Source organism: Coenobita brevimanus, chromosome 1 (genome assembly GCF_032717465.1).
Source record: "Coenobita brevimanus isolate Jiangsu-jjx chromosome 1, ASM3271746v2, whole genome shotgun sequence".
Lineage (NCBI taxonomy): Eukaryota > Metazoa > Arthropoda > Malacostraca > Decapoda > Coenobitidae > Coenobita > Coenobita brevimanus.
This window is the reverse complement of record NC_136954.1, coordinates 27,876,365-27,899,172: the sequence shown is the minus strand read 5'-3', so window position 1 is coordinate 27,899,172 and position 22,808 is coordinate 27,876,365. Positions and strand designations below refer to the sequence as shown.

General features: G+C 41.8%; 1 protein-coding gene across 1 annotated transcript; it reads left to right on the top strand.

Moving 5' to 3' along the window:
* Positions 1 to 999: 999 nt before the first annotated feature.
* On the top strand, positions 1,000 to 5,236 carry LOC145392682 (uncharacterized). The gene is made up of 2 exons (XM_080267007.1): positions 1,000 to 1,130; positions 4,492 to 5,236. Exons 1-2 carry the CDS (start codon positions 1,000 to 1,002, stop codon positions 5,234 to 5,236), a joined length of 876 nt encoding a protein of 291 aa, XP_080123133.1.
* Positions 5,237 to 22,808: the final 17,572 nt, after the last annotated feature.

Here is a 22,808-nt window from a genome sequence, read left to right as displayed (position 1 = left end):
CGTTTACGCGTTTTGCATTCTAACTAGTCAAGAGAGACCCCCCCCCTCACCGTTCTCTTCGTTTAAGACAGAGGTTCCCAATCTTCTTGTTCCTCTGTACCCCGTGGGCATTCTGACAGGTTCCCATGTACCCCTAAAACTTAAGGATCAAAAATTGATATATTAATTTTATATTATTTTATTATGAAATCTGTGTATTTTTTTTTTCTGCCGAAAATTATATATATATATATATATATATATATATATATATATATATATATATATATATTTAGCATTAACCTAACCAAAAAACCTAACCTAACCTTTCTAATAGCCCCCAAACACATATGGGTTAGGTTAGGTTAAGTTTTTGTTCAGTATAATGCCAAAAAACAATAATCCATTTGTGGTGGAAAGAATAAAGCAGTGAAGCATATGATGATAGGAACCCAATATTATCATTAGAACTGAGGCCCCAGCTGTTGTGCAAGTCCTTAATATTGACAAACGTTATCTATACATAACAAGAACAATTAATGAAAAGACAAGAATTTCTGAAATTAATTTTTAAAAATGTATTTTTTAGAGATTATGTCGATACGACATTTAAAAAATAATCTTTTTATTAATTACGGAAATTCTTGTATTTTCATTTATTGTTCTTGTTATGTATAGTAAACTTTTTATGCAACACTTGCAACAAAACTACGGCGACAGTGCTGGTGACGAGTAATGTTAACACACCTTCACTAGCTGTGAGCTTCAGTAGGAATGCGACTCAAGACATTATGGGGCGGTACCACCGCTGCCTCGAGTCGCTGTATACATACCTGATTGTTGCACGTCAAATACATATTGCGGGCCGCGGGAAGTGGCATAATAGTGAAAAAAAAAAAATGTATAGTCACCTCACTGATATAATTTTAATAAATGTTTTGTTTCCTGAAATGAGGAAATTGATAAAAACACGATTTTGTGCAATCTGACTGTAGATTAGAACATCATGTCTTGTAGACCATGGTTATTCTCTCAGACCTCTATGTACCCCCTGAGAAGTGCAAATATACCCTGGGGGTACATGTACCCCAGGTTGGGAACCCTTGGCTTAAGACATGCCTTGCCGAGGGACGGCGGGATAAACTAGTTCTGTAAACTCTCCTGCAGTCGTCCTGCATCGGCCTGACGGTTACGGGTAGCTTTAGATTGGCATTATATATTAACCTTAAAGCTGGTCTTAAAGCTACTTCCTGACAGCTAAGCCTCCCTTGCAGCCCAGCGCTGTCTGTTGTTTGTGTTAGGCATTAACCAGCATGTTTGTGTAGCTGTGCGTATTTTCGTCTCGGATAACAGTCTTTCTCTATACTTTCTAATCTTCACTTCATGGTCTCTGAGTGCCACCTTCTTTGCTTGCATCTGTTTGTGCGTCTTTGGGGCTGAGTGCACGTGCTTTCGGAGTTGCGTTGCGTTGCAGTGACATATTAATGTGAATAGTAACAAATTATTCAGTTATTACTTGTTCTGTGCTGATTTTTATGCCATCGGATTATAATGAAAAGTTCTATAATATCTATTAACGTATAAGCAACACAAACCTAAGCTAATGTATCATATCTAACCTTGCAGCGATTTACCCGTGACCTAAACCTACTGAGATCTTTATCATGTCAGCTCCTCAAGTAATCGAGGTCCATGGAAAGGCTTCGGCGTTAATCTTTCACAGTGAAGCGACATGCGTTAACTTCAGGACATAGTGTTTGGTGCTGTGGCTTGTGACTCTGTGTAGTACATATTTCTGCTCACAAATTATGCAGTGAATAGTGTAGTTGACAAGGAATGCTGAGGCAATTGATAGTGGAGAGTTTTGATAGGGACAATTGGTGTGATGGACAGTTGATGCGATGGACAGTTGGTGTAGTGGACAGTTGTGTGGTGGACAGTTGGTGTGGTGGACAATTGGTGTAGTGGACAACTGGAGAAGCGGACAATTAAAACCATTGACAAACATTACCGTGGACAGATGTAATAAATTATATGGAACAAATACGGGATGTTCAGTAAACCGAGGAAGCAATGTGATGTGTGTAGATGCGATATAAAATGAATACAGTGGAGAAAAAAGGATAATGTGACGGACGACCAGCAAGCAGGTGGGTGGTGTGGGTTGGGGCTGGGTGGTCTGCCTTATTTCCTGCCTCACCCGCCCACCCATCCTTGCCTCAACCGCATTCTTGCCTCACTCACCCACTCCTGCCTCACTCACCCACTCCTGCCTCAACCACAAACCTGCCTCACGCATACCCCTCCCTCACCCACACCCCTCCCTCACCCAATCCCTTGCCGTACTAACAGACCTTTCTCAGTAATAAACCTGCCTTACTCACACCGCTGCCTTAGTAACAAACCTGCCTCGCCCATCAATCCCTGCCTCACCCAGATTCCTGCCTCGCCCAAACTCCCTACCCTCCCACCCATCGCTGCCTGATCATCACCATCTCTACATGGACATCTGTGTGAGTGCTGCCTCTGATTTACACACACACACACACACACACACACACACACACACACACACACACACACACACACACACACACACACACACACACACACACACACACACACACACACACACACACACAGAATAACACCATCTACCCTTGCAGTACACCCGTACACCCTCCCTCTTTTCCTACACCCTCCACCACACCCTCCACTATACACGGGAAAGTTTCATTAACACTGGGGTCGCTGTGTTGGACGTCTGTGTTGATTAATGGAGACTGTCACAGCGAGAGGGACCACAGTCAAGGCTTTGGGGCGATACCAGGCGCAGGAACCGACCTGCCTATCACCTACCTATCTGTCACCTACCTACCTATATACCAACCACCTGCCTACCTATCTACCTATCACCTACCTACCTACCTACCTACTTATCACTTAACTACCTACCTACCTATCGCTTACCTACCTACCTACCCACCCACCCACCTACCTACCTACCTACCTACCCACCCACCCACCTAACTACCTACCTACCTACCTACCTACCTACCATCTACCTACCTATCTACTTACCTTCCTACCTACCTTCGTACATACTTAACTTCCACGTCACAGTCAAGACTTTATTTGAGGCAGTACCAGGCACAGGAGCTGACCAGCCAACCTACGTACCTACCACTTTACGGTGAAGGTTTTGTTTAAGGCGATACCGGTTTCAGGAACTAACCAGTCAGTGTACCTATCTACCTACCATGTCACAGTCAAGGCCTTATTTGAAGCGATACCAAGCACATGAAGATACTAACCAACCAACTGGCCTAACTACCTACCGTACTTACCATGGTCGAGGCTATTATAAGTGATACCAGGCACGTGGACGAATCAACCAATCATCTTTGCTGGCTGCCTGGCTACCTGTCTACTTACCTGCCGTCTTACCTGTCAGTCCATATCCAACTCTACATCCATCACACCGATTTAATTCCCAACACTTTTTCTTCTCTTGAAATAAATCCCTTACGGGCGTATTCTAAGTAGCTTTGAAGTCTTCGTAACATCATTTCCTCGACGAGTTAGTCTGCACATTAACACTTCATTATCCTTTTGTTTGTTACCGATGCACACTTTTTGGAGAATGTTAAGGTGCACTGTGCAAATTAAATCACTTAAGAGACGGTGCATCGGAGTCCCTTATGCCACTTAATATACGACCATTAATCCGATGACGTATTATTTGCTTTATTTTTATTGACTTTAGGTGGATGTGAGTAAATCCTTCATTAACCTCTTTATCAATAGAGATCTTTAATAAAATGATATACAGTCGTCTGAAGAGGGATCATGAAAACACTGAAATATACATTATTGGAGTGATTGGATGAACTTTCTTACCATCAAGTTTTTCCTTTGTCCCTCTCCATCCTTCCAATAAATAATAATAATAATAATAATAATAATAATAATAATAATAGTAGTAGTAGTAGTAAATAATGATGATGATACTACTACTACTACTACTACTACTACTACTACTACTACTACTACTGCTACTACTACTACTACTACTATTACTATTACTGCTACTACTACTACTAATAATAATAATAATAATAATAATTATTATTATTATTATTATTATTATTAATAATAATAATAATAATAATAATAATGATATTAATAATAATAATAATAATAATAATAATAACAGTGACGTGAGTTTCAAAACTTTTTTTCAAAGGTCAGAGGTTTTTCAGCTGATTTAAGATCAGTTTCGCACGCCAAATTCAGAAATGCAATCCATTTTCTTCAATCAGGTCAGGTTTTTTAGATATGCTAGATTTGAAAAAACTGCATGTATGGCTCAAATAGTGTTATTGAACCGGTGTTCGTGAACTATATTTTTGTCCTAAATTCTCACGGGTGCCTTTAAAAGACCTTCTTTTCTTCATTTCGGATCTGGATTGTCACTTCAATGAATTGAAAGTACAAGAACCACTCTGACAGGTTCTGCCGTCTCTGTGGAAATGTGACCCTTTCAGACTGTCAAGCGAGAATTACAGATTTTGTGAAGAAGTCATATCACACTTACTTCAGAGTCAAACTAGGCGACCAGGATAAGCCGTTCACCCCTCATATCTGTTGCAAAACATGTGTTCAAAACCTACAGGATTGGAGGAACAAACCGAAGAAGAGTATGCCATTTGGTGTTCCGATGATGTGGAGGGAAGTTAAAGATCACACCACAGACTGTTATTTTTGTATGACGAATCTACAGGGCATCAGTCGCAAGAACAAACATCATGTTCAGTATCCTGACATTCCATCGGCCATCAAGCCAGTCCCCCATGGCCCAGATGTTCCTGTTCTTGAACCTGATGTCAACATGGGATCGTCGTCCGACTCTGAGTCTGGAGATGCGACCGATGCAGACGTGTCTGGTACATTTGAGCCAATGAGCGAGACTGACCCACCTCTGCCACTGAGCCAAGCTGAGCTCAACGAATTGACGCAGGACTTAAACCTGTCCGAGGAGTCTGATCAGCTGCTGAGTTCGCGCCTTCGTGAGAAACGTCTGCTGGCACCGGAGACAATGTTCTTTTGGTATCGACACCGAGAGAAAGAGTTCCAAAAATACTTCTCTTTTGATGAGGCATCTTCTCTCGTTTACAGCAACAACATCGCCTACCTGACTGAAGTGATGGGTTTGAAGTATGACTCTACAGAATGGAGGCTTTTCATCACCTCGTAGAGTAGGAATCTCAAGGCGGTTCTTCTGAACAACGGCAAAAAGTTCGCTTCGATCCCTGTTGCACACCCAGTTGAAATGGGGAAAACTCACAACAGCATGGAACGTCTGCTGTCTGCTGTCAACTACAAGGACATGGTTGGTTGATCTGTGGAGCTCTCAAGGTAGTTGGTCACGTCTTAGGACTTCAAGGTGGGTGCACAAAGTATCCATGCTTCATGTGCCTGTGGGACAGCCAGGCAAACGACCAGCATTTTTCCGATGAGAATGGCCGTCTAGACATGGGCTACAACCCGGCTCACACAGTGTTCTGTCCCACCATCTAGTCTAACCGCACAAGATTCTACTCCTACCACTGCACATAAAAATGGGTCTCATGAAGAACTTCGTGAAGGGACTGGACAAAGAAGGTGGAAGATTCACTTTTCTGTGACAGAAGTTTCCATGCGTAAGCAGAGAGAAACTGAAAGTGGGGATATCTGATGGCCCTCATATAAGAAAGCTCATCAAGGACACCCCCTGTGATGAATCATTGAATTCCTCTGAACTCTCTGCTTGGCTGACTCTGAAGTCGATCATTGCGAACTTTCTGGGCAACCACCATAGTCCAGAGTATGAGAAAGCTGTTGATAAGCTGATGGAGAGTTTCCGCCGACTAGATACACGCATGTCGGTGAAAATCCACTTCCTCAGATCTCATCTGGACTCTTTTCCAAAGTATTGTGGGGACTTCAGTGAAGAGCAAGGGGACCGTTTTCACAAGGATATCCGAGTGATGGAGGAACACTATTAAGGACGAGGGGAAGTCATCTTTCTGGCCGACTACTGCTGGTGCCTAAAGAGGGATGTGGTGTCTGCCCAGCACAAGCGGAAATCCCTGGAGAGGCCATTCAGACCTAATTATCCTAGTATACTGTACCCTTCTTGCGATCTATTAGAACTGCCTGTAAAGCCTGTACATATATGGCAGTTGAGTTAAACTACTAGACGAATCACTCATCTACCAATATAACGGGAAGTTATCATTTCTAGAAGGTATTTTATTTCCCAAATTTGACCAGATTGATAAAAAATAATGCGATTTTCGGAATCAGCGTAAGAAACTGACCCAAGAACAGCAAACATATCCCTGACCTTTATAATCACGCAGACCAGTGTAATAGTAGTAGTAGTAGTAGTAGAAATGATAATGATAATAATAATATATAAAATAAAATGAAGTTAGTGATAATTTTTGACGCTCGAACTGCTATAATTTCTCATCTGATTTTTTTTTTTTTTTTTTTTTTGTACTCAGAATAACAAACGTAAGGACGACGATAGGAGTGAAGTTAATAAAGGTAGGTTATTAAGCCTGTGGCCTCTTCGATTTCACAGTTCTTGAAAATCACCTGGTGTTAGGCTGAATTACGCGGCCAAACTCAGCTAACTCGTTGGTAGCGTGTTGGTAACGTGATCGGCGTTATTTTACGAGTGCGGGGTTCAAACACTAGGCCTCGGCGGACATTTTAAGTGAGGGCTTATGCTCGTAGGTATGTGATTTCCTCCTCCTCGTCATTTTCATCATCATCAACATCGTCATCGTCAGTCAGTCAGTCAGTCAAACGTCATCAGTCAGTTATTATCAGCCCTCATCCTTCTTTCATTTCTTGCCCCATCAGAAGCGTAGGGGCCCTGGGCTAGGCTACCTGATCCCAATATTGAAGGAAAAGTAATCCGATGGAACCCCTAAGTGCCTTAATGAGAACACTTACTCAACCCAGCCTTGGATGCAAACCCAGCTGGTGTGTCCTAACCCACCAGGAATCTGTTTGTTTGTATGGTTACCACCCAACGTTGTAAATGTTTTTTTTTTTACCGTAAACACAGTATTACTATGTGGGTATACCTCCAAGAGCTGAATTGCTGTTGTGGATCTAGGTTTGTCAGAAGTGTCAGCTCTGTAGACTGCAGGCATAAATTTATTCCAGTCCCTTTAAGCTGTATATAGATCTACACAGAGGTATCTTTAAACTAAATTAGGACGTTGATTCACTCCACATTACCAGAGTGGAACAGGAGGTTATGTTGATGATGGCGATGGTGGTAATGATGATGATGGTGGTGGTGGAATAATGATGATGATGATGATGGTGATGGTGATGGTGATATGATGATGATAATGATGGTAATGGTGATGGTGATATGATGATGATGATGATGGTAATGGTGATGGTGATATGATGATGATGATGATGATGGTGATATGATGATGATGGTGATATGATGATGATGATGGTAATGGTGATGGTGATATGATGATGATGATAATGATGGTGATGGTGATATGATGATGATATGATGGCTCCAGAATAATGAACACGAATTAATATATAACTAACCTTAACCCCTTCAGTCCGGTGACGTACTCTGTACTTTATCCATGCTACCACGAAACGACTGTGTGAAAATGTTTGAGGTATCCAGTTCGGAGAGAGAGAGAGAGAGAGAGAGAGAGAGAGAGAGAGAGAGAGAGAGACTCCTCTGGTAATATTAACAACAAAACCAGAGAAAAGTCATCGGAGTGAAGTGCTTGAAAACATAAAATATTCTGATGTCTTCCAAGGAGCATCATATACTTTGTCTTCACGTTAAACAGTACTTGTACACATGGATGCATCGAAAATAGTGAAACTTAGTAACATAATACTGTACTATGTAAATAATTTTTTCACTATCTCCTTCCTTGTTTGCCGAACCCTGCATCATCCCCATTCTTTGGTGGGGCACAGGTCAGAATTCTAAATATATAACTAATATTAAAAACGTGCCATAAAACAACCTGACAGATGTACTGAGAATAGAATAACATGAAATTCATGTAAATAGCCCACCAAAGTGAACAAATATATCATGAATAATTAAAAAATACAATTAATCTTTAAATCGTTTGTCATGTAAGGTGCCAACACGTGGTGACGTTGTATACCCTGGGTGGAGAAAAGCAGCTGCGGCGTCCACCCCGGAGCCAAACCTTCTCATATTTCCCTGAATCTCGCTGTGGGAAGGACCCTGGTCTGACCCTGGTGAGGCGCTGTCTACCACGGGGGGTGCCGGCTGACAGTGTGATGTAGATACTGTACTGTACCTGTAGGACGGCTCCACAGAGGCAGTTGCTTGCCTGTGGTTGACGGATCTACATGGCCAGACAGATCAGAGCAGGCAACAGTGTCATCTCTGTGATTTCCCCTTAGGCCCCACAATGACCCAATACCCTCCCCCCTCACACACACACACACACACACACACACACACACACACACACACACACACACAACACAACACAACACAACACAAAAAGCAAAGTTTTTTACGTGACGACCAAACTTTGAATTGAGCTGCAGTCAAAAGCTATATATTTTGTTGTGTCGTCCTCGCTACAATATGACGCTGAAAGTATTCCTCTGGGGTCGAGGCAGGACAGAAAAACAATATAAAAGCAAAGAAAAAATTAAAGAAAAAGCACACCCCGCAATAGGTCAAAGAAATTCAATATGACTGGCAATGAGTTTGGGTCTCTCTCTCTCTCTCTCTCTCTCTCTCTCTCTCCAGGCATTTATTTTCCCTAGGTTACAAGAGAATTTTGAGCAGTTGAATAATAAATAAAAGAGAGGAGCCAGTGGATGATGATGATGATGATGATGTGTTGTTGTTATTGTTGTTGTTCTTCTTCTTCTTCCTCCTCCTCTTCCCCATCTTCCTCCTCCTCCTTCTTCTTCTTCTTCTTCTTCTTCTTCTTCATCATCATCATCATCATCATCATCATCATCATCATCATCATCATCATCATCATCTTCTTCTTCTTCTTCTTCTTCTTCATCATCATCATCATCATCATCATCATCATCATCATCATCTTCTTCTTCTTCTTCTTTCTGTTATTATTATTATTATTATTATTATTATTATTATTATTTATTATTATTATTATTACTATTACTGTTACTATTATTATTATTATTATTATTTTTATTGTTATTAATTATTATTATTATTATTATTGTTATTATTATTATTATTATTTATTATTATTATTATTATTTAATTTCATTGCTGTTATTATTATTATTATTATTATTATTATTATTATTATTATTTTCATGAATGACCTCCGCCAGCTAAGCTAAAGGGAGTTTATCTTTACCGGGGCCGTTTGTGTGTCTGTGTACAAGTCATCTCAAGAAAATGTTATTGGATGTCAGTGTAAATCTGGTGAACAGGTGGACAGTGGGTCAGGGAAAAGTTGATTAGATCTGAGGTGGACTCATATTAGAATATAGGAATAAATTTTAAATTTTATTGGCGTTAGCGGAGGTATGCGCTCATTGAGACTGTGTAACAAGGCGATAAAAACAGTCGTCTGGTAGGAAAGAGGAATTATAGCGGATGATAGAATAAGCTGTGCCAAGGCCCAGCAAACCCGTCCCTGGCAGTCAATTTAGTGCTGACATATTAACACAACAGGATACCTAGTCCAAGATGTCACATAACAAATGTGGAGCAAATCGGGTGAAAACTGACGATTTTATGCCCATTTAACGACCCACCTACCATTGACCCCCCTACTGCTAACTGGGTGGTGACCTCCCCCTCGATGTAATGAGCCATTTTATAGGATGCAGATTTGAAAGTTGCACCTTTGGGTTTTGGTTTCATGTCGATATGAAAAATTTGAAAGAAGATATGGCGAAAAAACATTTTTAAAAATTTTTTTTTGGGCCTACAGCCTGGGCCTTGGCCCAGTTTTGCCCAAAATTTAATCAGGGGACCAGAGGGTCATAGCCCATCATCCCTGTAATTTTAGTCAAAATCGCACTGGTAGTTTTCGCGTAAAATTGTTGAAAGACACAGACAGCCAGACAAATCGAGTGAAAAGAATCCCCGTCCCCGAGCCACTCCGGGACGGGGGCGGGTAATTACACTGTAGTCAGGCTGGCGGTGATCTGCTGTGGCCACATTCGTTCAAAGCGTCAAGAGGCGAGTGGAGGTTATCGGTCATGTAATTACCATCACCACGCGCGTTAGCGGTTCATTCAGTCCTTTCATTCCCATTGCGGGTTTTATTAGTAATCTATTTACCCATATTTATCTATTTATTTATTCCCACACGATTTCATTCTGCTTAAAACATTTCGCCAGGAGGGGTTAAGGAGTCATCGTTATCTCTTCAGTATGAAACATCTTTCCTGAGTTGAATAAATGTGCAGGAAGCTTGATTAAATGAAAAATGTTAATTCGTCCATCTGAAGGCCACGTGAACCTAGCCTCAGGCCCCTATACTTTGCCGGAGAAAGTACGGAATTGGCTGCTACTTTTTTTTTTTTACGATAGTGATAATGATGAAAAAGACGATCAGTAGAATTTAATATATTCCTGGTGATACGTTACTAATGATAATAGTAAAATAAAGAATAATAATAACGATGCTGCTGCTTCTAATAATAATAATAATAATAATAATTAATAATAGATAATAGATAATAATAATAAAAATATTGATAATAATGAAGGTATAAATAATAATACTAATACTAATACTAATAATAATAATGATAATAATAATAATAATAATAATAATAATACTATGATAATGATGATGATGATGTTTGCAGCAATAATTGTGATAGTATTAATAACAATGATGACTGATAATCTATCTATCTATTGTTACATAGCCTATGATTTCATCATCCTTTGTGTAATTTTAACGCACAGTATGCTGCATGTTTGATCACGAGCGTGTTCTGCCTCAGTCCCCCCCTTCTACCGTTATAGTAGAGTAAGTCGTTCTTTCTGTTGTTCAGAGCGGGATTGTCAACTCTTTGTCCCCATGGCTTCATTTGCGCGTCCTTCTTACAAGTTGTATCAAGCTCTGCTGGCCCCTATATAATGAGCTCAGTCTCTGCATCATGGCCACTTAGATCTACTCCTCATTTTGTTCACATCTCTGTCCTCCCCTGTACCGTTATTATTATTGAGTGCTCCGGAAGTCTCCAACCATCTAGCAGCTGTGTAATTTGAGTATAACTGTTATTGCATTTTTTCCTTGTACTGTATAGCATAAGATGTTAATTCTTAGGCCTAGTAAGGTTTTTATAATTTATGTGGGGTTCTTGGTGTCAGCCATCATTAATAATATTTTGTATCTGTAATAATTTATCTTGCATTAACTGAGCATTACCCAGTGTATTTTCATTTTATCAGGGCTGACTTAGGTAAATTTACTCTTGCTAATTTCATGTTAATAGAGGCTATTGCAGTTAACCATATATTTAACCTGTTTTTTGCCATTACATTATCCTTATGAGTCCTGAATGTTTTGTTGTTAGTTTGAGCATTAAACTTGAACTTGTAATTTTACCTAACTCTTTTGTTTTGAACCTGGAACTTTACGGGACAGTAGTGATTTTTAGTATTCTCACTTAAAGTGTACATTATCTTTCTCTGTTCCGTAACACTATCTATAGTCCGACGCCCTAATCCCGCAAAGGGTGGCCGCAGACAAAACTCCCCCAAGTTGCTCTGTCACTCACCATTTGACTATCCTCCCCCCAACTCACTCCCCCCATCCTCATATACCTCTCAACTCCATCCCTCCACCTCATCCTTGGTCTACCCCTCATTCTCCCTCCCTCCACCTCACCTACATACACCCTCTTAGTCAGTCTTTCATTCTCCATTCTCTTCACATGTCCAAACCACCTCAGTGTATTTCTCCTAATCTTCTCAACCACATCCACATCCACCCCACAGCATTCCTTCACTTCTTCATTCGCCAACCTGTCCCTCCACGTCACTCCACATGCTCCTCTCAAGTAACTCATTTCCACTGCTCTCACTCTTGACTTGTTCCCCTCTTGCAAGGTCCATGCCTAGCTTCCATACGTCAGGGTAGGGATCACAATACTATCATGCAGTGACTTCTTAACTTCCATACTCACCTCCCTATTTCTCATCACTGCTTTCAGTGTACCAGCAACCTTCCTTCCCGGCTGTACCCCTTCACGCACTTCATCCCCCAAAGTTCCATCCTTACTCATCACACTACCCAAGTACTTGAATGCACTCACATTCTCCATATCCTCACCATCCAACCTCACTGCACACACTGTGACTTCATTCCTCTCAAACACCATAACTTTACTTTTGTTTACATTAACTTTCAGATTCCTCCTCCTACACACTGTCCCAGATTCATTCACCAAACCTTGCAACTCCCATTCATCTTCAATCAACAGTACTGTATCATCAGCAAACAGCAACACCGGAAGCTTCCAAATCTCACCCTCATTCATTAGAGCCACCCCCACATCCACTGCCCTACCCTGCACCTCCTTTACAACCCCATCCATGTATATATTAAACAGCCATGGAGATATCGCAAAACCCTGTTTCAGTCCCACATTGAGATCAAAGAACTAACTCAGCTCACCATCCACTCGCACCGTAGCCCTAGCTCCCTCGTACATACTCTTCACAGCACTCAACAATTTCCCCTCCAAGAATATTGGCAAATAACGAAGAGCGTTTGATGTTTGCAGTGGAGCGACATGACAGTTTCATACCTTGAATGAATTATCGTGTGTGTGTGTGTGTGTGTGTGTGTGTGTGTGTGTGTGTGTGTGTGTGTAGAGGCCTATTACTTTTGGTGAGGATTTGATCAAAGACAGCCGAATGCCAGATGCCATATATATATTTTTACAATATACAGTAGACTGTCATTTGGAGGGAAACTTGGCGGCTGATATCCATAGAGTTTTGCCAATTTTCTTCAACTTTGATATGTAGGTAATTTTTGGCACTTTCAATAACATATTTTGGCGAGCGATTAGCATTCGGCCCTCGACTGCATTTGCTTCATTTCACCAAAAAACGCCTCATAGTATATCACAGCAGCATCCTACCACCACCAGCTCGAGTTAATTCATTATACCTTGGCCCAATCTGATGTCCTCTTGCAACTAATTTCAGGGAGCCGAGTGATAGATGAAGACAGTACCCATAGCACTTATGACTAGCGCCATATTCTAGTGTTAATCTCTTGCCCCAACTTAGCATTCAAGGTGGAGAGAGAACAATTTAAGGCCAAGTTAAAGCGAACAGAGTATACCCCTGCTTGAGTCGATAGTCCGAACTGTGGAGAGAGAGAGAGAGAGAGAGAGAGAGAGAGAGAGAGGTGAATAGCATCTTCGGACTGAATCTTCTTTATTCTCGGTCGAAGTAAACTTTTTTCTTGTACTGCGTACCCCGTCTCTCTCTCTCTCTCTCTCTCTCTCTCTCTCAGACAGTATCTAACAAAATGCAATGCTGGCAGTTCGCAGCCTATGAGGTATATACTCCTTTCAGTGCAAAAATTTAAACAAATCGGTGTGTTCAGTAGACAACGATAAATAATGGCATCATAAAAAAATAAGTATAAGGGATCTTGCCCTTGTTTTTGGCTGAGGCGTATTCCAACAGGCTTTGGAGGTATTGTAACTGTTTCCTCTATAGCGATTAATTCTGCACACCAATTTCCTCTTGTATGTTACTGGTGTAAACTGCGTCGATATTAAGGCCATGGAAATAGCACACAAGACAATGGTATCGTAAAATATGCAAAATTAATCGCTAAGGAATTAAGATGAAATATGGAAAATGAGTCGCTAAGGATGAAGTACTAAGACCCCTACGCCTCTCTGACGAGGAAGTTAGGGTGAGGATAAGACGACGTAGCAATACGTCGAAAAAAAAAAAAGCAAAATCTAGCAGTCAGAGGTGGCATAATATTTTTTCATTTGCCATGGCGATATATTTTGCATATAACATCTTAACAGTTTCTTAATCATATCGTTTTAATATCGACGTTAGGTTTATGGATAGCGTTGGAGTTGATAGTGATGTGTAATGCTTAAAATGAGTCATTGAGGAAAAGGTGCAACGAAGCCTCCTGTTGATACTTTTTGTAATGGCGTGAAGAAGTTACGGGGAGGGTAAAGTGACTAATATTTTGTGTGTCGTACGGCTGCCAAGGAGGACGGACAGGCTGGCCGTCGGGTCTGGGTGTTTCGGGGGAAGAGGGAGGGGGGCAGGGAAACATGGCGGGGAACTTACCAGAGGCTCTGGAGGGAGAGAGAACCAGTATCACTTCGGATGTGCGGTAGGGTACATGCAGCTCCCGTCTCTAATCATCCACGTGGACGGGAGTCTCTCGTCCTCAAACCCACACCTTTAATGGGAATTATAATTGGTTGTGCGAAACTGCTTGGAGTATTGTCTTCACTGAGAAATTTCTGGAACGGCGCTCCTATACCTTGTGCTGAAATATATACGGTTTTGCAGTAACCTCGTCAGTCGCTGGGAACTGTATGGAAATTATATGGACGAGTAGAGTTAAACCGTCATCGTCTAAATTAATTGGCAGGGAAAAAGAGATATAGCTTGCTTTTCTGTCTGAAAGTGCTAAAAACTTATTCACATTTACATCTCCCATCCCTACACTCACCCGTAACGGTGAGTTTATGTGATCATGTTGAGTTTTATGTATATTGTCATGACTTACCATTCGCGAACATACACTGAAATACATGCACTTCTTCCCGTATAACCAAGTGACCTGAAAGTGTATATATTTTAAGGTCGTTGTGTTCATTAGGAAAGAAATTAACTTTCGCTCTCCTCTAGCGAAAAAAAAAAGTCCCACCGCAATACCTGGACGTGTGGATATATATGCAGTTATACCGTCTACTGCAAACTGGTAAACAAAACAGAAAAAAAAAAAAAAGATAACGTTGTCTGATACATAAATGTGTGAATATTGTCGCTTACTAATTGTCTTGCACGGAACGGTACACTTTCTTACACGTAAACAAAGATGTATGTAATTTAGTACGCCTATATAATCTGGCAAAGAAAAAACAACATGCTTCCTTTTTCTAACGTACGAAATTATATTTATACCTCTGCTGCCTAGTCACATCTGGCAGGGAAATCACTGATAAGTTTGCTCCCTTACCTGTGTGCAAAAAATACACGTAATTTTTTGCCCCATACTATCACCTGACGAGTAAAAACACTGATAAGGTTGCTCTCGTACCAGAACGCGCAAAAATATACCCTCTTTCATCGCCTATCATAAAAAAAAAAAAAAGTATTACAGGACCAGCGCGTTCGAATCGCTGCGTGTAAAGCATGACGCAGCGCATTTATGAGTAATTAATTTCGCCCCCCAAAATAAAAACCATGGCGATAACATGATCATGTCAGTTGGCTTAATAATTATTCGCTGTTTTTTTGTGTATCTCTTGCTCGGCATTTACGGTGTTTATTTGTTATGCAAGTGAAGTGATTATTAACGTGATTCGAAATTTAGTCAAGCAAATTAGCCAACATTTTACCCTAACGGAAATATGGAAGTAGTGAAAGTTCCATGAAAGGTAAAGTATGCGAATGTGTAATAAGAATTTTAGCCTGACAACGCATCCTGACGTTTAGAATTACGTCATGAAATTTTGAGTGGACAAGTTAAAGGTGCATGGGGCAGCGAGGCTCAGGTGTGAAGTTCGTGTGACCGCGGGTGTTAGATGTTGGTTCGGAGAAAGCTTGGAAACTCTATATTGATTTTAATGGCCTTGCGAGTGTAATTCGTTGAGGGAAATTACTGTAAACTGATTGGAGGATTTAGTACGAGGAAGTGCCGTGAACCCTTAACGTGACGTCGTCCTTTGAAGTTAAATAAGAAAAAAAAAAAAGTTAAATGTAAGGGTTAAGGGAGAATAATTAGCCTACCGTGAAATCCAGTAGTCTTGACAATATTCGTGTAGAATTTCATATGAGACTGATACATAAACATTCTTTTATACTAGAAGGTGTGAAATCCGGGACTTAAGACGAACACAGTGTGAAATTCTTTAAAAGTCCAGATAAAAAATACTGTGAAATTTCTAAGGTTAAGTATGAAAAGTCAGAGAAATAATTTGACTCTGAGATCCTTTGAAGCTTCATGACGAGCAGTGACAGCGAAATAAACCGGGGCCCGGATGCACAAACGGCCTTAAGGCTACACACGGCCTTAAGTCGGGTAGTTTAAGGCCGTAGGTCGCTAAGGCCCATGCACGAAGCACTTACAGGAGGGTAAGCCCCGGTAAGGCCGCCTCAGCCGCTGAGGCTGGGTCGGAGCAGCCTTACTGTATTGAGACCCGTATATAAAGTAACTCCGATTTGATATTCTCTATAGGACAAACCGGACCAAACTTGTTATTGTTTATCTTGGTATGGAGTTGATGGTTGCCTGTAAACTAGATCGTGCTTTGAGAAGGGAATGAAGGTTTCCTGGATCCACTGAACCCCCATAACATAAATGATTAACATGCATTGAGACAATATCAACTCCCCAGGAGCAAATTTCTTCGTTTAACAGAACTTGAGCCTCATACTGGGAGTGTCATGCTACACTCCCATGCCATTCTTGCCTACACAACAATTTTTGGCAACCCAGGGGAATTTTCAGAGTGTTGTTGGAGAGTGGTATTCATCAGTCAACAAGTATATCCAAAGTGATATCATGTGTGACAGATGCTTTATACAGGAAATGACAGAAAAATTAAGATGCCCAGTGCTTTGCTGAGAAGAACAGAGACTAGAGGGTTTCCACAGTATAAATAATTTTTCTAAAGTGCTTGGGTCCCCCATGAGAAGAGAGGGAAAGAACACATCCCCAGTATCCCTGCTTGTAAAGGGCAACTAAGGAGGAGCCTTTTTGTTTTCAGTCCTTCATTCCTAACTGTCCTCTTCTGTCTTCTGTCCTACCCCCTTTTCTTGATGTTTGCATGTTTCTTATGGTCTTTATTTTTCCTCTACTTCTGCTTTACCATGCATCCATATTATGGGTTGGTGATAATTCTTCTTTGTTAACTTCCTAAAGTGCTTGGAGCAATGGATTGAACCCTCATACCAATTAAGGCCCCAGATCACAAAGAACATGTATTTGTCAGTTGCAATGGGTTCCATTCACTGGATGTGTAAGTTGTGACAGCAACAAAATGATATTGAGCTGTAATTACAGATATCCTGGCAGCAATCACGCTGCCTATATCTGGGCTAATGCTAACCTCCACCGGAGATGTGAACCAAGGTGTCTATGGTGACAGTTTTCTGCTAGGTAACTGTGGTTGCTGATTACTTTGTGTGAAGTTAGACAATGGTTAGGTAAAACATGGCAAACAATAAGTTCCCGTTCATATTGCTATTTTGTTTCTTTACTCCTAAACCCTCCGATCTTACTAATGTTTTAACCCGTCACGTCCCGAGCCTTTCCGCACCTATGACATCCCCCAGTCCCGAGCCTTTTTGGAAAATTTTTTTTTCTTCTAAAACTTCCGCTTAGGTCGAGAAACGATGGAAAATCATGAAGAAAGTGGTCCCTGCGGTCTATAAGTGGTCTGTACAGGTGCGGTTTCCCCCCGCAGGTATCGTATTCTGTAATGGGCTGGATATGCGTTTACGTTTTCTATGGTAAGGAATAATGGGAGAAACAACACACAACACCTCTACATTTATTGAATTTGAACTAATAAACAATAACAGTAACAATATAATGGATTTCAGACACATATATAGGAAAAATAAGCATTGTACCATCGCGCGAGCATAGCGAGTTTGGTCCATGTCGTAACATGCTATATGCTAAGTTTCTGGTATGAGTCAACCTATCATTTTTTCTACTTGTATACTTCTGTTTCAATGACAATTTACCAATTACAACTGTTTGTAAGTGTTTTCAGATGTTTTCATTCATTATGATGACATGCAGCATAAGTTTAGCGCACATCAGCTTAGTAAGCGCACTCGCTATGACTCGTATTTCAACATACCAAATTGTTTTATCACTTTCCAATTATTTTCCCATTTACATAGAACCTTTCCTCCACCACTGTGAGGGTTTTCAATTATTTTCATTCATTACGAGGGCATTTAGCGATATGCTAGCGCCTATTCACGTAGCAACCACGATCTCAGACACTCGTGTTTCATCATCTACTTTATTTATTCACTCCAATTATATTTTCCCACTTACATTACACACGTTTACACCCCTAGAATGCACTGTACATACTTACTGCCATTATTTATTCAAGTGAGCGTGAGAATATCGCCTGAAAATACCCTCGCAAGGAATGTTTCGTCATACATAATACTCACACACTTATATACTAATTCACTCACACACTTATATACTAATTATTCACTTTATCACTTGCTGACTTTTATTTTGACTAATACGTGCCTTATTCATTCGACTAAGCGTCAGGAAATCTTATCTTTATAGACACGCTATGAATATTTGACTTAGAATATACATCATCATATACAATAATTTGAACTTATATTATACCCGTAAGAATGTCACATAATAATAAATATATAATAACAGGCCGTATTTATTGCACTGAGCGACAGAATATCGCATCAAACAACCCTCTCTATGTAAGTTTCAACTTAGGGCAGATTTATATACTTACACCCAATGTTTTCACTTATGTTCTACCCGTAGGCACTTTATACTAATATTTGGAGATCCACATGACTGATATTTTCACTGAGCGTCTGTCTGTCGCATTTACCTCATAATTTCAGCGTCCTTTCGCATTCACACCATGCCAAAATTGCAGCAACGTGTGATATTCACTAAAACATGGGTGAATACACAGACCCACGTCACACTGCACGCACTCATAGCGGATGTCCTTCCTCTGTGTCGTGAGTCTCACCTGGGAATTACTGCACACGTGACACCTGCGCTGGGGCCTAGGTCTGTTGGGCTGGGGAGGGATAGGAGTGGGGAAATGGCGGCCGGATATTCTCTGGGGAGTCTGGGTAATAGGGGCAGTGCGGGGGCGCTGTTGGGGCCTTTCAACAGCATACTTAGCAAAGATTTCTCGTGTGAGCTCCCTCACAAACCCTTCAAATGTTTCCTGAACTCCTGTGGTCATGGCGTGAAGGTGGTGGCAATTCAGAACAGTGATATCTAGTAAGTGAAAGAACAGTTTCTTATACCACTTCATCGTGGTCCTGGCACACTCTACCGTCGATATCATGGAGTCAGACTGGTCCACGAGGCGCATGTTTATATTGTAATCCATTACACACTCAGGTTTCCAAACACGACGCCTGCTCTCGTTATGGTAATCAACAGAATCAGTACGGTGCATCAAGGGGCAGTGAACCGTGGACAAGAGGCTTACTTCTCTGTTGTGGTTCCACATTGTTGCAAGGATGTTGTTGGCTTTGAAGAAGACAACCTCACTCCTTGCAAGTTTCCGCCCTACCTTGACCATGTGACGCCGGTTCACCTTTACGGTTCCACAGACTCCCGTTTCATGTGTGTGAAGATAACGAGCGAGAAGAGGGCTAGTGTACCAGTTGTCGAGGTAGAGAACGTGACCACGATGAAGGTAGTCTTGTACCATCGTCTTTACCACTGCTCCCGAAAGTCCTATACTTCGATCTTCTATTATGTCTGTCTGTGCACCGGTGTACAAGACTATGTCTTGCACGTATCCAGTCCTACAGTCACACATAACAAAGATCTTGAACCCAAAACGGTGCCTTTTGCTGGGTATATACTGTCTGAACGAAATATTGCCTCTCCACAACACGAGACTCTCGTCTATGACGAGATCTCTATAGGGATAGAATGAGGATCGAAAGGTTTGCCTGAGGTGATCAAAGACCAACCGAATTCGCCTCATTTTGTCAGTGTTGTTTGCATTTGCAGGGTCATGAGCATCATAAAAATGGAGGCGACTTAGAATTTGTTGAAACCGATTACGGCTCATCACTTGACCAAATATGGGGGTAAACATAACAGGGTCCCTAGTCCAGTAAGCAGGAATTCTGTTTTTTCTTATTATACCCATCAAAAGGACAAGGGCAAAAAATAAGAACATTTCTGGAATGGAGACAGGGTAATCATAGATCATAGAATGCCTACTCCTTGTTCCCAATCTTTCACTTTCTAGGCGCTGGGCGCTTGCAAACAGGTTTGTTTGAAAAACGATCTGATCGACGAATGCCTCACTGAAAAACAGGTGGAAAAAATCCAACCTGCTTGAATTACAGTGAATACCTGGTGCAATGCAGCCAGATCGCCCTTGCTCAGTGAAGGGGTGAAGAGGGGAGAAAAATCACTCCCATCCTCCCAATCCCACGACACAAATCCCTCGTCCCCATCACCGCCTTCGTCTGGGTGGGGAGGAGATCCTGGTTGGGGAGGTTGGGGAGAAGGAGTACGGAGGGCTTCCCCACTGTCACTCCTCTTCCCTCTGCCTTTACCCTTTCCCTTTCCCTTACCCTTACGGCCTTGAGGAACATTAGGGGGCTGTGGGGATGAAATTGTTGAATATTGGGGAGCATAAGACGTGCTTTGGAGTGGTTCCTCCCCACCTTCCCCCTCCCTCACAACCCCACGTGATAATGAGCGCACCCGCACTGGCCCACGTGATCCACTCTGCCGCCTCACACTGCGTAGGGAGAGCAATGACTCACTCACGTCACTCTCACTTTCCCTAATCCCAGGACTTTCCATTTCACTCCCCACTCCCTCCACTTGACTTCCTAGCTCCCCAAACAGAATGCTAGGCCCATACCTGCTCATACGACGTGGTGTGCGCTCTGGGCCACGATGTGTAATCACCTCCCGTCCATACCATGTGGCAGCACATCCCACGGCTCCGTCCTCGTCCTCGTCCTCGACCTCGAATTCTGCTTCCAGGGCACGCTGGGGATAGGGATATGATATACCACGTGCCTTCTTTGCCTCCTGCCCCTCTCTAGCAGCACGGTAAGTCACGTACTGCCGCTTCCTGGGTGACGGAACTTCCTCGTCACTGCTGGTGGTTTCTTCCTCCTCTGGCTGCACATAATCCTTGTCCATCTCCTCGTCATCCAGTGGGGAATCACTGTCGCCGGTAAAGGTGTCCAGGGCGATTTGAATTTCGCTCTCTGAGAGACCTCTCTTAGCCATGTCTGAGCAGGACCGTGGCTACCAGGTGAGTGGACGAGTGGCGGGCTAGCACAGGTCGCGCGGGGTCGCTGAGTGTCCCTGCCTGGTGGCAGGTAGGGGAAGGTCAGGCGAGGGTACGTACCGCAAATCAAGCGCGAAATTTTTAAAATTGTCGAAATTATGCACATTGCAATTGCACGACGTACTGGTACGTCGCCGGGACTGGCAAATGCAAATCGTTGCAACGTACCCATACGTCGTTGGGACGGGGCGGGTTAAAGGTTGTGTGGGTGTAATGCTGGAGTGCTTTTCATTGCACCCGACATTGTTTTCAAGTAATTACTGGTACTTCACTTGCTTATCCTTGACTGTTCTGTTAATGTTACCGGCATTGGGTGAAAATAAGGTACTGTATAGAATGCCTAGGTATTCGACAGAATGTCTAGCATTCTTTGGCAAGGTATGAAATAAGCTTATTTCATTCTGACTTTATACATTTTACCTGGGGATTTTATTAGAGTGCCTAGGTATTCTGTAGAATGTCTAGCATTTTTATGGCAAAGTATAATAAACAACAAGGGGTTAGGCTGGGATAATCTAGGTTAAGTTTAAGTTAGGTTAGGCTAGGTTAGGTTAGGCTAATTTAGAAGAGCGGTTAGGCGTTTACCTAAATTAACCTAACTTAACCCACCTATATCGAATTTGAACGAAGCCTAGACTATCCCAGCCTAACCTAACCGCAGTCTAAATTAGCCTAACATACTGAAATAACAGATTTCACATTTGCCGGTTTGCTACAGTTTGGTCGTTTCTCACTTTGCCTAAAACAAACACGGTAATCTACAGACTACCATGGAAATGTGTACAGATGATTTTCTTACATCTTGTCTTGAAATTTTAGCATTACATAGTTTACCTAGGCATTCTATGGGACGGGTTTCCCCACATTGCCGGTAACATAAACACTCGCTCTCGCCTCTCACCCCCTGCTGATTCATGAAGCTCTGTGATTAGCCCAGTGTTTCTGTGTTCTGCCGTCTGATTGGTCGGAAGAGTCTCAGCTGATGCACGAGATTTCCCCAAAAACATTCCCTACAGTTAAGGCTAGCCTTAGCTAAGGCCAATGCACTAAACTTAAGTCAGCCTTAAGACAAGGCAAGGGGTCATCGTGCATGGGCCTTAGAGGCAGCCGTAGGGCCGCCTTTAATATTTCATTTAAGGCCAGCCTTAAGGCTGCCATCCGACGGAGTTTTGTGCATCCCTGCCCGGACCTACGAACGGCTACAGTTACATCCCTCTCGATCTTCCAAAGCGTAAACACAACAGATAATTACTGTGAATTAATTGAAAACCTAAACACAAACCATCCTTTCAACCAGATACAAGTTGTATAGTGTTTTTATGAGACAGAATGTTTCATTGAAATTTTGTGTGTGAAATCCTTTACGGCTTAACCATAATTAACTTTTGAGTCCTGCGAAGTAAATATAGAGAAGCTTCCAGTGACCTCCATAGTCTGACGGAATTGCTACATTGTTTAATTTCGGATGAGGT